Source organism: Panthera tigris, chromosome D1 (genome assembly GCF_018350195.1).
Source record: "Panthera tigris isolate Pti1 chromosome D1, P.tigris_Pti1_mat1.1, whole genome shotgun sequence".
Classification (NCBI taxonomy): domain Eukaryota; kingdom Metazoa; phylum Chordata; class Mammalia; order Carnivora; family Felidae; genus Panthera; species Panthera tigris.
Genome location: NC_056669.1, coordinates 100505208 through 100521837, shown reverse-complemented (window position 1 = coordinate 100521837; position 16630 = coordinate 100505208). Strand labels below are relative to the sequence as shown.

The 16630-nt window shown below is 36.0% G+C and overlaps 2 protein-coding genes across 2 annotated transcripts; both read right to left on the bottom strand.

Annotated features, from left to right (window-relative positions):
• Nucleotides 1-1465: 1465 nt before the first annotated feature.
• Nucleotides 1466-2407, bottom strand: LOC102955147 (olfactory receptor 8K3-like). The gene has a single exon (XM_007088814.2). The coding sequence runs from the start codon at nucleotides 2405-2407 to the stop codon at nucleotides 1466-1468; it is 942 nt and encodes a 313-aa protein (XP_007088876.2).
• A 9105-nt stretch (nucleotides 2408-11512) lies between these two features.
• Nucleotides 11513-12460, bottom strand: LOC102954852 (olfactory receptor 8J2). The gene has a single exon (XM_015540511.2). The coding sequence runs from the start codon at nucleotides 12458-12460 to the stop codon at nucleotides 11513-11515; it is 948 nt and encodes a 315-aa protein (XP_015395997.2).
• Nucleotides 12461-16630: the final 4170 nt, after the last annotated feature.

The following is a 16630-nucleotide window of genomic DNA, read 5'->3' as shown; positions in this document are numbered from 1 at the left end:
TTTTTGTATTCTTTTCTATTCTTAGGGCAAATACCCAGTAATGACATTCTTGGATCACGTGGCATTCTCATTTCTAAATTTTAGAGGAACCTCTTAAGTTTTTAGAGCCACTATTTCCACAGCGGCTATACCACTTAGGAAAAAAGAAATTTAATTACTATAGCTTTGTAATAGGTCATGAAATCTGGTAGTATAACTCCTGTAACTTTAATCGTTCTTCAAACTATCTTTGTATTTTTGGCATTTTGCTTCTCTTAATTAAGTTTATAATCAGCTTCCATAAATCTAAAATAAAGAAGGAAAAAGAATGAAAGAATGAAGAAGGGAAGATTAAAAAATAGTTTCTATAATAATTTAAAACTATCTAGTTTATTAATGTTTACACATTAAAATAATATTGCTTAATTAAATAAATTGGTATCTGTTATTGGAATGCCTCTGTATTCTTTCTTCTATAATAGTCTAGATATTTGGATTTCCATGTAATCTTTAAAATCTACTTGACTATTAAAAAATGCTGCTGCAGTTTTGATCGTTACTACATTAAATATATAGAATAATTTAGGGAGAACTAACCACCATGCAACATTTATTTCTTCTCAGCAATGGTATGGTATATGCTACATTTATGACTTCTTTAATAATTCAGTAGTGTTTTTATAGTTCGTAGCAGAGATGTGATGCAACTTGCTCATTAAATTTTCCCTAAGTATTATAGACTTTTCATTTCTAGTGTAATTGATAGTTTAAAACTTTACTTTTACCTTTTTTTGTTATTGTAGAGCAAAAAAACAAATCTGATCTTTAATATGCTGACTTAATGTGCACTAACCTTGCAAAATTCAGTTATTATTTCTAATGTTTCAGCATGAACAGTTTTTGAAATTTTAATGTAAACAATTATGCCACCTGAAAATAAATACACTTTTATTTCTGCTTTCCCCAAGCATATACAGGTACACATATCGCTTAATAAAAGCTGAGATGCTTCCCACAACAAGAGGATAGAGTTCAAGTGTCATTAAGGTAGATATAATTGATTATTCATTATTGTGTGTATTTCCCCCAACAGGAACAATAGTTGCCATCTTCTATATGCCATATGCCATTGTGGTGGGGACTAGCATTTATTTAACATTTAGGCAAAGACATTAGAAAGCCTTTTAAGTAATAATATCTAAGGGGAGATGTATTACAACAAACCCAAGAAACAATACAAGTTGTCTTCAGTTGTAACATAAGTACGTAGCAATGTGAGAACAGTAGTCTGGACTTCAGTCACCTCCACTGAAACCAAAAATGATATCAGAAGGATCATCATTACTGAAACATCTATACATTGAAAATGGGAAAAACAATTCTAGTTTTCCGTGACTTTTATACATTAGTCCTTTCTAAGGCCTATGGCATATAATCAACAATAGTCTATAAACTAATTTATTATATACGTAGTTCACAGTGAACTCTACATAGGCAGTTTGGGCAGATTTTTCCATATCCGACGCAGGGCACCTTTTACCTCTTTGTTCCTCAAGCTGTAGATCATGGGATTCAGCATAGGTATTATCAAAGTATAAAATACAGAGGCAATTTTATCAGTATCAAACGAATGACTGGATTTGGGTTGCACGTACATGAAGAATAGAGTGGCATATAATACAATGACCACTGTCATATGGGATCCACAGGTGGAGAAGGCCTTGTGCCTGCCCTGTGCGGAGTTCATGCTGAGGATGGCCATCAGGATCAAGATGTAGGAGACAAGCACTATCAGAAGAGATGACACCAAATTAAATGCTGAAAAGATCAGTATTATCAACTCAATGTCACGTGTGCTTGAGCACAACAAAGTTAATAAGGGAAGATTGTCACAATAAAAATGTCTAATGACATTATGGTCACAAAAGGATGACATGAAAATCTTTATGGTGATTATCAGAGAAAGAAAGGCACTGTAGACATAGGGGACAGCCACCAGCACCCAGCACACCTTTTGTGACATAACAACCGTATAAAGCAGAGGATGACAGATGGCCACATAGCGGTCATAGGCCATTGCTGACAGAATGAAAAGCTCGCTGATGATGAACAAGATGAAGAAAGCCAGCTGTGTGGCGCACCCGTTATAGGGGATTGTGTTTTGATTAGCTATGAAATTGACTAACATTTTGGGCCCCACAGCTGTTGAATAACCAAGATCAATGAAAGCCAGGTGTCTGAGGAAGAAGTACATGGGTGTTTGTAGCCTGGAGTCCACCTTGGTGAGGATGATCATGCCCAGGTTGCCCACCACTGAGATCACATAGATGATGAGGAAGAGTCCAAAGACGGGAGCCTGCAGCTCAGGCCGGTCTGTAATTCCCATTAGGATGAATTCTGTTAGCACTGTTTGATTTGGTTGGTTCATCCTGGCCATGAAGGAAGAATGCTGTGGGAAGAAACATCACAAGAGTCCTTGAGATTCTGGAGACAGCATCTGTTCCCATTTTAGAACCCAAAGTCATTATGGGTAACACAAATCCAAGTTTTTAGATGAGGTGACTTAAGGGGCGCCTGAGTGGCTTAGTCACTTAAGCGTCTGACTTTGACTTAGGTCATGATCTCACAGTTCGTGGGTTTGAGCCTTATGTCTGGCTCTGTGCTGGCAGCTCAGAGCCCGGAGCCCGCTTTGGATTCTGTGCCTCCCTCTCTCTCTGCCCCTCCCCAACTCACGCTCTGTCTCTGTCTCTTAATTATACACTAAAACAAATTTAGATGAGGTGACTTGAAACAAGACTCACCGCCGACATTGAAGCTGGAACCAAATTTAGAAAGTGTTATAACCTAAGATATATAGTAGCCATTTTTTTTGTGCCAAATGCTAGCTACAATTATCAAATATATACAACTCCTTTATGACTTTGTCAACAATGCATCATTAGAAACCTTTGATCTTGAGTGGGAATACTGATATCTTTTTTAGAAATGTTTTTCGCTTAAAAACTGGAAGGAATTATAATAAAAGGAATGCCCTCTACTCCTTGCCCTTGCAACCTTAGTCTCAACCTCCAGAGAAAACCGTGATTAACTAATTGAATAGACTTTGATTTACTTTCCCACTATAACTCTGCATACTAATGGCATTCCCATTCCACCATTCATTTCATTTTTGAAACCATATTATCATTTCACTATGCTTTTATGAGCTTTAGATATTGTTGATGATTTTTTGAGGATAGACAAGATAGCTATTTTGCAGAAGTCCCCAACATGTGCACTGTAACGTACATAAGTAACTTTTATTTTTTCTAGAAGAGTGCATGTGAAATTTCAGCACATGTATGTGTTTTTTTTTCAGTTTATGATTTTTGCTGTGTTGCATACCAAGTGAGACCTGCATTTAGAAGTTACTCAGTATGAGAAAAACGCTAGGTGTCATTCTCACATTTGCTTTGACCTAAGAACTAATACCTCTGATGTTGGCTTAATGTTGTAGTTACAGTTTTCTAGCACATATTAAAGCAAATAAAAATTATTAAAATGTATTTGTTAATGTACCCCCTAAAATTATCCAGAAAACTGCTATAAAATAGTGATTCAACAAAGAGAAATGTCACTCCAAAGTAGGCAGTGCTATTTCAAATGACTTAGAGACTGGAAAATAATATTGCATGGAATATAATTACTATATTTTAATTTGAATACAATTCTTACCCCTTTATTTCATCTTCCATAAAAATACATAAAATGGTTGGTTCTAACACATTGAATTTAAGGATTGAACTTTATCTACCTCTACTTTTCCAACTCTGTTCTCCTTCAGATTGTTTTTAAAGGTAGGTGCTTCCAAAGTTTTGTGGGGAAAAAAATCATTTCAAACTCTCCAATATATAAGAAATGAGGACTACAGTGTGACTCATTCTAGGAGGCACAAAATCCTGATTTAAAAAATAAAAATATAATTTAAAAAACCACAATATATTCAGGCCTATAATTTCACTTATATAGATATAAATATATATAGATATAAAGACATAGATATATATAGATATAAAACCCTAAACAATACTAATATATTATTGGTATCACTTTTAAAAATGTATAAGAATTATAAAACATTTGTTCAAGCTGTGTTGATTCCATGTTTGGCTGGTAGGTTTAATTTTGGAAAATCTATAATTAGAATTCACCACATTATCAGAATGAATTAGAAAACAAAATGACCATTTGAGTAGATGAGAAATTAATAATATTTAGGATAGATAAAAGCTATAAAACTTAAGAATAAAAAGAAAATTCCATAATGGTAGGATATCTTATAAAAACTAGGCAGAACCTACTCTTAAAAGGAGAAAAATTAAAATGTTTTATGGAAACATTATAGAAGCCTTAAATAAATTAGTACAAATACTATGTTCGTAGATTGCACAATGCAGTGACAAAATGTCAATTCTGCTGAAATTAGTCTATTTTCTCGATGCCCTTACAATTGAAATCTAAGGATATTTGTAGAATTTGCCAATGATTTCAAAGGCATTGAGAAAATACAAATTATATGGAATAAGCAAGACATTTTGAAAAGACCAAATGGTAAAATTATAAAGCTGGAATTATTGAAACAATATGGCATACATCAGTGGAACAGAATAAGGACTTCAGGAAAAGATCCATGAATGTATAGAACTATAGTTTATGACTGAAGTAGCATGTTAGGACAAGCATGCAAAATCGAACTATTCAGTGGAGATAGGGAAAATGTTTATCCCTGTATAGGATGAAGAAATCGGATATTTGCTCATCCTTACAAGGTCAAGGACTTAACATTATAAGAAAATGTTAAACTTTTATAACCTTAAAATGTTAACCTTTTATAACCTTAAAAACTAGAACCTCTGGTTGCCCACAAATAAAAAATTCAAGTTTAATTTTGGAGATAAAACTACTTCACAAAATTTGCTCTACCCAAAAATCTATTCAAATTAACAAAATATCGACAGCAAAGCAATAACAAACATTCACTAGCGACAACCAAACAAATGACAAAGTCTAATGCCTGAAGCTACAAAAATTATACCCAAAGAAAGGACTAATCCACAGTAGTTCGTACAGTTGGCCAAACCTCTTCATCCCAACATCCATTTTATTGTGATTTTACAAACCCTGGAGTTCTTCTGAAATTCAATGGAGTAAGTATTAAGTGGCCCTCCTCCCACCAGCCCTAACCAAGCACTGCCTGAAAAGAAACAAGGAAATTGAGCATCACACCTGACTCTTATTAGATGAAAGCAGAAACTCGAGAGCTGTACCAGGACCAGGAGGATGGACATGAGTCCCAGGATGTTCTCTTATGCAAATGTAAGCACCCAATCTCAAGTCGATATTCTGTAACATTTTGCCAATAGCCTCAAATGAAATAAATGGGTTGGTTAAATGGAGAACATTGCTCTCCCACTCAGAGGAGGGAGGGAAAGGGAGAGGGAGGGAAGGAGAGAGGGTGACTTTAAGCTGAGCTTGCAAAAAATGTTGACTCCCCCTTCAGGATGTTTACTGTCTAGAATCTCAACATAAATGTAGGAATAATGACAAATAAAAATGACGTTCCTTATCACCTTCAATGAACATAATAATAGTGGTAAACATATACCATTACTCCAAAGAAACCTGGTTATGAACAGACGTTATTAATATACCTGATAGAATCTACTGAGTCTGGAATTGGTGACTATATTCATATCTTTCATTTAAATTGGAGACAGCCATCAAAAATCATTGCTGCAGCTAATCTAGCAATCATTATAATCAGTGACATCTACTTACCCTAAGCGAGGACTGGCTTCTTGTTCCCCCATGCGATTATGAGCCTGACTGCTGTGAGAAGAATTTATGAGTGTCCCCTCCCTTCACGACATTCCCCTGGGAGCTTGAATGCACTTCTTGGCTATTCCCAAAGCCTCTGAGAACAGGAAATGATGCCACTGGTGTTTGCTAATTATCCAGAGTAACTTTGATTTCTCTATTGAGGAAATGTTTTTTGTTTGTTTGTTTTGTGTGTGTGTGTGTGTGTGTGTGTGTGTGTGTGTGTGTGTGTGTTTACATCAACAATTCACCTGCTTTTATTAGTTGTTATTTTTATTGCATTTACTCAGGTATCTGGATTTAATAGATTATTTCTTATATGTCTTGATCACCTACAAAGTACATATTTTCAGCATTTTCTGCAAAGACTTCTTCCATATTTTATATGTGAGGATAAAAACAAAATTATCTAAATATGGCCTATAGGGTTTTAAAAGATTCAGAAGGAATAAAAGTTATGAATATGTGTGCAACTCCTATATTTATTTCTTTTTCTAACCTCAAGGAGTAAATTGAGTTAATGACACCCTAGTTCCACATCCATGTATATCTTGAGTACTAATTTTCCCTCTCCACTCGTATTTCTCTTCTCCACATAGGTCCTCCTTTACAAAAACCAATAAATGTCTTTACAATGGAGTATAGTTTTATAAAATAAATATGACATTTGTTTTAAATTGAACAACATATTACATAGCTCATTGATATCTAAGGTTCTCACTCAATTATATGTTTTTGAATTATATTCATTTTATTACCTGAATTCCAATATTTTGTTGATTTCTATTTAAATAAAATTGCTATAACCTGATTCTGTCCTCATTTACAGTAGGTTTGCTCCCATAGTAATAGGCATGTAGTTAGTTACCAACTTTTGATGTTTACATGTCTCACCACAATTAAAAACTTTGTGTGTGTGGTCCCCACTGACCTATGAATGAACATGTCTGTGATATATCTTCTGTGTCTCTGACTTGGGAAAAATAGGTACATTTAATTTATTTAAATAAAGATAGTTCTACTTAAAGGTTTCTTTCATTAATATATATTCCACTATCAGTATCCAAGCACATCATAGTCTGGACATCTAATTTATGAATATGTCTGACTTGTACAAATGGTAAAAGTTGCAACAAATAATTAAAATCGGATGTAACTTTATAGAGATAAAATTGTTTTTCTTGGTGTAATACATTATTTTTATTATTATTTTTCAATGTTTATTCAGTTTTGAGAGACAGAGAGAGACAGAGCGTAAGTGGGGGAGGGGCAGAGAGAGAGAGAGAGAGAGAGAGAAAGAGAGGGAGACACAGAATCTGAAGCAGGCTCCAGGCTCCAAGCTGTCAGCACAGAGCCTGACGCAGGGCTCAAACTCACGAACCAAGAGATCATGACCTGAGCTGAAGTCGGCCGCTCAACCAACTGAGCCACCCAGGCACCCCAATACATTATTTTCCTTAAGGAATCCAAATATTGGTCTAGATTTGAAATAGAAACATGCACTAAGTATAATCCATGCCAACAAAGAAGTTCAGAAATTATAACAAAGACAGATACATGTTAATTTTAATTTATTAAATTAAATTATAATTTAATTTAATATTAATCTTACTTTTTGAATGTCTACAACAGTGATAATGCCAATAAAATAGTTACCGAGGTGACAAAACCCTGACACATATCTTGAGGCAGAGGTTGGGGGATGACCTCTAAATCTTGCTTTTCCTCCTCGGCACCCGGCTGGCGGGATCTCAGCCTCCTGGCAGTTAGGAGTGGAGAAGTGGCCGAGTTGTAGCCTGACTCACCTGTGGTAACAGAGCATCTCCCCGTCTGCAGCCAATCTCTCCACCACTGTGCACTTGCCCTGAATGCTTCCTACAGCGCCTTTCTGTTTCAGAGATTGTAGTTCCCTCTAGTGGACCATGCAATGCTGATAAAATGCCGAAAAATCGTGAGAGAGGAAGCCAACAGAGAGAAAATTTATTACAAAAGAGATCAAGAAACTATTAGTTTTCCCCCAATGTCATATATTCTGTGATCAATATGCAATGTTTTAGGCATCCATATCTTAACATGAAAATATCTTACCCACATTTTCGTAAAGGTTTTAAATTAATGTAATATAATCTCATGAGTTCATGTCTTGATCACTTTTTGTGATTGTGCAAACATTCATAACCTTTATCATTCACAAAAACTATTAGATCTTTGAAATAGCCATTTTAAAGTACTTTTTTGGCACTTTATATTTAAAAAATCATTAGTAACCTCTTCTGACAATTATAGCTAAAATTGCTTTTGTAGTCAGATGCTTCTTAAATTGAAATAGAATTAGCATGCAATTTTATATCAGTTTCAGGTGTCTAACATATTGATTCTATAATTCTATACATTACACAGTGCTCACCATGATAAGGATAGTCACCATTATCACCATTGATTACTATTACAAAATTATTGAATATATTCTCTGTATAGTACCTTCCATATCTGTGACTTATTTATTTTATAACGGGAAGTTTGTATCTCTTAATCCCCTCTCTGTATTTTGTTCATGTCCTCACATACCTTCTTTCTGTCAACCACCAGTTTGTTCTCTGTACTTAAGAAACTGCTTGTTGGTCCGTTTGTTTTGTTTGGATAGTCCACAAGTAAGTGAAATCATATAGAATTTGCCTTTCTCTGTCAAACTTATTACACTATTTACCTATTACTACCTATTACATAGGTCTCTCTATGTTGTCACAAATTGAACAATCTCATCCTTTTTTATGGCCAAGTAATATTCCATTGCATTTGCTTTTTAAGAACTAGATATACTCATATTTACATTTTAGGTAACTCAAAGTCTTGTATTTTGTGTACTGAGGTACAAGTTTACCAAAGCTATTCTGTCAATAAAATTTCTCCAACCCAAATAATGATTGTTCGTAAAAATGGCTGTTTAGCTATTGAAAGAGTCAAAACCAATCCTGGACAGAAGCTTAGACAGTGCCACAGGGCATAATTTGTGGAAGAATATCAAGCTTCATAAGTAGTACTTCTGCCTTGCACAGAAGGAAAGAAGAAAAAAAAATATCTGTAGCTTTTATTGAGACACAGAGAGAAAAGAAAGGTGGAACAAAGAGGGAGTAAGACAAGGAACTAGTATAAGGTTTAAGTCTGATGATAAGAGAAAAGCAGTGGAGAATTATTTTGTTGGGCTTTAGCTAAGTTTCTCTAAGCAAAAGAAACCTGATGCTATCATAGAAATCTCTATTTTGCCCCTCTCCACCCATATTTACAGTGAAGTCACTTCTTTTTTGAATGATTTCCTTAACAATATTTTTTCATTGCCATGGAGGTGGCTTGTGGAAATAGCTATTTGAAAAGGAGAGTTGATAGAGGTGACCTATGGCATGTTTACATCTGGTGAATGCTTCTGGACTTCCAGGCAGATGACATTAATAGATCAAACCAAACTTATATAAACCTTAAGTAATTAAAAAAAATCTCCATTGGAAGACTTACAATTCCTCAATATAACTTTTGCATTGAAAAAAATTCAGAATCATACCAATCTCTGTTATCTATTAGATTATTGATATAGTTGGCAATATTTAATACTAGATATATGTCTTGGGACATAAGTAAAATATTAAGGTGTATGATTATGGTGATTCAAAGCATAATGAGCTGCTGTGAAAATAGTCCTTCAGTAAGTTTTTAGGTTTGAATTAATGAAATGGCATTTGTTCTGCAGAATTTGGGAAAGTTTGATGGTTTTTCTTATTTTCATGGTCTTGAGAAGATTCAGGGTGGGCCACCCAAGATTTATGCACTTGAGATGCTCTCTGCCCTGAGCATCCCTACCTACGGAGTCAGGTCAGTCTACTGCCTCTGTGGCAGCTGCAGAATGAGGGGCCTTGTGGTGTCATTTGAAGTTTGTCCTAGCTTTATAGGTGGTCAGACTTTGTCTTATGACTGTCTTGCATCTTCTCTCCCCCCTCACCACTAGGGGGATCTTATTGTCTCTGGACACCGGTGCCATGGAAACTGCAGAGCAGTTAGGTAGGGAGAAGCTGGAAGCACAGGTGACTTAACATCTCACAGGATGAGGTTTGATCAATTGGAGATCAAAGCTGACATATAAATTATTTTCCCTATCTTATTCCATGGAAGCTTGGTGCTGGGCTGATGTGCCTGCCTGGTTGGTTGATTATGTTGATTCATCATTTCTGATAAACGTGTACAAGTGATATGTGAGTGCATGTGTATGTGTGCATACACTTTGGAACCTTTGAGCCAAATGCTTTGTCGTTTCCTTATTTCAAAGAAGGCTTTGTGTATAGTTTGTTTAGGACAAATTTTGTCGGTAATGCATGCAGAAAGGGTATATAGTATGTAAGCTTTTGTGAGTAATAATGAATGAGACAGACATAATGTTTTAGATTGCCCAGCTTCCCAAAATATGCCAATATGGATATAGATGTTTTAGGCAGAAGAATATGCTCCCACCTACCCACCAAAAATGCCCATGTGCAACCCCCAGAAGTGTGAAGATGTTCCCTGCTATGTAAAATGAGACCAGAAGTATCCATCATACAGGGTGACTTTATGTTTTCAGCTTTGCTCTTTATTCATGACTAAAGTTAGAAATTAGCTCATGGACCTGAGTGTCATGGTTGCTGTATTTGGCTTGTTTCTGACTTCCCTGAATATTTCCTGAATTTATTTTAATCATAGACATTGCCTGACCTTGCATTCCCTTGCATGCCCTGACCAGTCTCCCTTAGTCCATTGTAAGTTAGCAGCATTTTACATGTACAGACAGAGATATGACACATAACGACTGTTAACTGTGTGTGAGTGTGTGTGTGGTCATGGTGCCCTTGAGAACTGGTGTCACTTTGAGAACACTGGCTTTATTTTTGTTCTAATAACACTTTACTTCAAAGCACACTAAATAAACATGCTAAAAGATGTGGTGTTTGTTGTTATGGTTCAATAATACAGACAATGAACTCTACACGAGTGTTTGTTACGAGATTATGACATGGAAATATTGATTTTATGTCACACTGGTATGAATATCAACATTTTCCTTTGTGTACATGCACCACGTGAGAAGAATGAAAAAGTGGAATCCTCTTTTGTGTTTTCTTTTTCTGTTTTCCCACGTGTCCTATTTCCATGTATATCTAAGCATTCTTGTTCGGTTTTTATTTTCCCTGAAAGGTGATTTAAATTTATGTTAAGTGCAAGATAAAAATGGATTCTAAAAGGTTAAGAAATTGAACAATAAAATACTGCAACAAGTAAAAATAAAACTTTTAACAGCTGAACAAACCATATATTTGGCGAGGAAGATAACGTGACTCTTAACCAACTTCCAAGCTCCCAGACTTTCTCTTCCTTGATTAGAAATCCTAAAAACCCAGTAACAGGTTGTGTTGAGCTCTAAAATATGCTTATTTTCAAATCATTGTTTACTATTTAAATAAATATACTTTCTTTGGTCAACTAATACATTTTGTATTAGGGAGAGTTGCGTATTTCAGGTTGGAATCGAAAGGGTTAAGATTTTACCATTGAAATTGATAGAATTTTTAACTATTTATTGTCTCTGCACTTAGCAGAGACTAGCTTTTCAGGAGCAAATAAAAACTCTTAAAAGAAGACACCCGTAATTTTAAATTTACATGAATTTGATAGACTGACATGCCTTATTTAGGAAACTCTTCAATGCATCCTTCACATCCTTGTTCCTTAGGCTGTAAATGAGGGGATTCAGCATTGGTATCACCAGGGTGTAGAAGACAGAGGCCATTTTATCAGTATCCAATGAGTGGTTGCTCCTTGGTTGCAAATACATGAAGAGAAGGGTCCCGTAGAACACAGTGACAGCCATCATGTGGGAGGCACAGGTGGAAAAGGCTTTTTGTCGACCCTCTGAGGAACGTATCCTCAAAATGGCAAGGACGATGTTGAAATAGGAAATTAGAACAATAATCATAGAGAAAAGCAAATTGGTCCCTGAAAAGGTAAACACTGCTGTTTCTGGAATGTAGGTATTAGAACAGGACAATGCCAACAAAGGGACATTATCACAGTAAAAATGATTGATTACATTGGAAGAGCAGTATGACACAGAGAACACACAGGAGGTGACAGTCAGTGCTGTGGTTAGACTGTAGAGGTATGTGAGGGATACCAGCAGCAGACAGATCTGTGGAGATACCACCACCCCGTAGAGCAGGGGGTTGCAAATAGCCACGTAGCGGTCGTAGGCCATTACAGCTAGCATGAAAATCTCAGCCACAATAAAGACTAAGAACCCACCCAGTTGGGCTGCACATCCATAGTAGGATATGGTCTTTTTTGAAGCCAAGAAGTTAACCAGCATTTTTGGGGCAATGACAGTAGAATCACCAAGATTGATGATAGCTAAGTGCCTGAGGAAGAAGTACATGGGGGTTTGAAGCTGAGAGTCAACACTGGTGAGGGTGATGATGCCCAGATTCCCTGCCACAGTGAACCCATAGATCACCAGGAAAACAAAGAAGAGTGGAATCTGGAGCTCTGGGAGGTCTGAGACTCCTGTGAGAATGAACTCAGTCACTGGGGTGAGATTCCCTTGGGCCATGTATTTGGTGGTTTTCATCTTCTAAAGGAGAAAATGGAAGGAGATTAATAGATGATGAGATAGATTTTTCTGGTAGATGCTAGAAAGTAAGATGTTTTATTTAAATTAGGTTCTTTTGTTCACAAACACTTAAAAGTGTCAGATCTTAATTTTTTTGTTCCAATTCTTTGAAAAAATTGGAAAATATGAACACTCTGAAAACCAATTTCAGTTTCTTAACACTGTTTTACCAAGCTTTCATTTTTTTATTCAGTGTTAGATATAGCTTATTGGATGAATATATGTAATTATATTATTACATGTATTAATGTTTTATGACTGTATTAAATATATTGATTATAATATTGGAAGAATATATGTGTGTGTGTGTGTGTGTGTGTGTGTGTGTGTGTGTGTGTATTCATGCCTGTATATATTTCCATATACACACAGGCTCTGTGTATATTTCCTATGATAAAAGATAGGTACCTATAAGAAGCTGATGAGCCAGAGTGACTTTCACTAACATTCAGTTAGTTTTTCATTAGCTGCCACTGGTTTTTCTCTTTAGCCCATTCCATGTCATCATCCTTGGGAATTTCAATATTTCCATAGGAAATATTTTGCCTATGCTGTTTTTTCTCTTATCAGTTTCTACCACACCTCACTGCTTCATCTGTCCACCAACAGACTACATCTCAGTAGTCTTCGTTCTTAGTGCCATTCTGAAACTTAATTTTAAAAAAAAATCACATTTCTTTGGCCAAATAAACTAGTCCTTTCTCTCATTCTGACTTACCTGCTCTGATGGTTTTCTATTATTGTGCTCTGGCAGCCCTTTCTTTTCCCAGCTTATACCTCTATCCTTTAAATTGTTTAAGGCCTTGGGGTGCCTGGGTGGCTCAGTTGGTAAAGCATCTAGCTCTCCGTTTCGGCTCAAGTCAGGATCTCATGGTTTGTGAATTTGAGCCCCTCATCAGGCTCTGCACTGACAACGTGGAACCTGCTTGGAGTTCTCAGTCTCCCTCTCTCTCTGTCCTTCCTCTGTTCATGCTCTTATTTCTCAAAATAAATAAAATTTAAGTCAAATCAATTATTTAAGACCTGTTTTGATGTTTTAAAAAATATTACTTTTGTTTTGCTCAAATTAGATCATTTTGTGTTACTTGTACAGAGAAATATATGGAGAAGATTGCTAACATTATTCAGTATGTAGTGTATGTGCTCTGGACCCAGAACTATGCTAGCCATCTCAAAATAATGCTCTCATTATTCTGCAAGAGTGTCCTAGAAGATGGTTGTAATTATTTCTTTTTCTGAAGAGACAGTTGAAGCTCAATGAAATTAAGACTCAAGGAGTCTATAGAGGATATTGGCAAATTGTATAGCTTTACGGTTTTGCTTTATGTGTTTTGTTTGCTTGTTTGTATGGTTACTTGATTGGTTGGATGTTAGTCCATCAATTACTAGTTTGTGATTTTTATCAAGCATTTATATGCTTTCGTTGTGTAAATGTAATGAGATAATACACAATCACAGGTTACTACAGAGACTGATAACAATAAATGCAAAATAATTGGTGCCAGCAATTATTGTTATTAGCATGTTTTGAACAATTTTCTATAGCGGTTTCCTGTTTGTGTCCTAGTAATCCATTCTACCTGACTGAGGAATTCATAGTTGAAATAGGAATAGGAAGTGAATTATTATTGTGCATATCCAAGCAACTGGGACATGTGATTTCTAGCTATCTATTTAACAAACAAATCAGGATGTGTTCTCCCACAACCTTATTCTTTCTTAAATCTGTGATGTTTGTTTGTCTAATGAAAGATACTGTATTCCAGGTGCACCTGAGTGTTTCAGTCATTTGAGCATCTGACTCTTGATTTCTGCTAAGGTCATGATCCCAGGGTCCTGGTATGGAGCCTGCTTAAGATTTCTCTCTCCCTCTCTCTCTCTTTCTCTCTCTCGCTCTGTCTCCCTCTGTCCTCCTCTCTCTCTCTCTCTCTCTTTCCTTATGCCCTTCTCTCCCACTCACACACACTCTGTCTCTAACTGAACAAAAGAATTAAAAAAATTTAAAATTAAAAAAACATACTGTAGTTCATAAATCAAATATATGTCTGATGAGCTTATATGAACAATTGGGTTGCACTAGATACCCCATATCATTTTTCCCCTACCACTGCATCCGAAAAGAAATGCACAGGCAAGTTTATGGTTGAAAACTGAGTGGCGACATTCACTTTATACAAAACATTTATTTGTTTGCAGCTCAGTGCATGTTTCACTTTGAGAAATAATATATTCAAACATGTATACTTAATTTCACAAAGGCAAAAGAGCAACCACTAACAACATTAATTATACGTTGTCTACTATGAATTCATGCAATTAACTTTTAAACAGATATATTTGCGTGCATCAGTAGCTATTATTTTCCTTTTCTAGTGAAATGTTATTAATGGCAAAGCTAGGTTTTTGTTTCTAGAGATATAAGTCACTGAAATAAAATATTTTTCTCCTGTTTCTTCAGAAGTGTTTCTGACAAAATTGTTTCTGATTAGTTACATTAGTTTTTTACACATATTTTTTCAAATTTGTTTTTGAAAAGAAATACAGTAAAACCTTGGTTTGAGAGCATAATTCGTTCTGAAAACATGCTTGTAATCCAAAGCACTTGTATATCAAAGTGAATTTCTCCATAAGAAGTAATGGAAACTCAGGTGGTTTGTTCCACAACCCAAAAACATTCGTATGAAAATGATCACAATACTGTAATATAATACAAAATAATAAATAAAAGACAAATTATAAAGACCAATAAACAAATTCACCTGCACTTACCTTTGTAAACCTTCGTGGTTGGTGTGAGGGAGACAAGAGAGAGGAGGATTGTTGTGTAGAACCACTTTCACTATCATTAATGGAATCACTTCTATCTCTTAACTCAATGGAATCTTTTTCTTTCCATGCAGTTTCAACAAAGAACTTATCCAATGGCCTAGAATGAAGCAAAGGATTCCTAAGCTTACTCTTGTATGGAAAAACATAGGACTTCCCATAGGTACGTTAAAGTGACAAAAAAATGCACCAGTGCCAGTTGTAGGCACCTTCCAACATTCTGAAAATTCCTCGATTTCTGCCAAACACTGTGGCCTGAGACCAAGCCTCTGAGCATGAGAGATGATCACCCACAATCCCGCAGCGAGAGAGAGAGAGAGAGACAGAGAAAGAGAGAGAGAGGGAGAAGAGAGAAGAACCCGTGGCTCAGTTGTGATCATGTGATGTTTGGCATTACATACTACTCATATTGCAAGACATTGATTGTTCATCAAGGTAAATTTATTAGAAATGTTTGTTTGACTTGCAACAACCTGGAACACTCGCAGGACAAGCTACGCACAATCCAAGGTTTTACTGTAATTTATAGGCCTAACAAATAATAACACATCAGTGAAGGAACTTTAAATATGTACCTAATACCAGTCATTTATATTACAGTTTGGCCGAGAAATAATACTGCGAAAGTTGTTTAATTGCTTCTGAAATGATTTCAGTATTGGTCTCTAGCTATACAATTTGTCTTAAACTTATTTGAACTTGAGTTGTGTTGGGAACAAACTGCATCTCGATATGAGCTATCAGGGTCCACCAGCAACATAAACCTGCCTGTTGACATCAGGGAATCTTTCCACCAAATGGTTTGTCACCCTGGGCAACATGAAAATCAGAAAGGAGAGTAATTTATTTTTGTTGATGTTAAACAACTTAGTAGGTATTTCCTAGGGAAGAAATCTTACCTTTCAAAGACACTTCACATGCTGCCTGTGTGGTGTGGAGTGCCTTCAATTCTGCCAGCTCTAAGGCAGAAAGCATTACTCTTTACCCTAAGGTGAAATAGACTCCTCGTAATGACTATTGGTTATTCTGTAGAAATGCTCACACGGTCCAATTTATCAATAGAGATTCTGGAGACCATTGTTTGAGTCGTTTCCCTGTCCCTTCCACCTGGCCATCAGGGGGCAGAGAATTTGAGTCCTCAGGAGAAGAGAATAGAGCAGATATTTCGGTCCTGAGTCTGATTTGAATTGGTAAACCTCCCCGAGTACTTCGGTCGTCACACCCAGAATGAGCGCTTCCTAAATCGTTGGGTTGAACCTACCTGTGCACAGAGGTCTGCTGAGA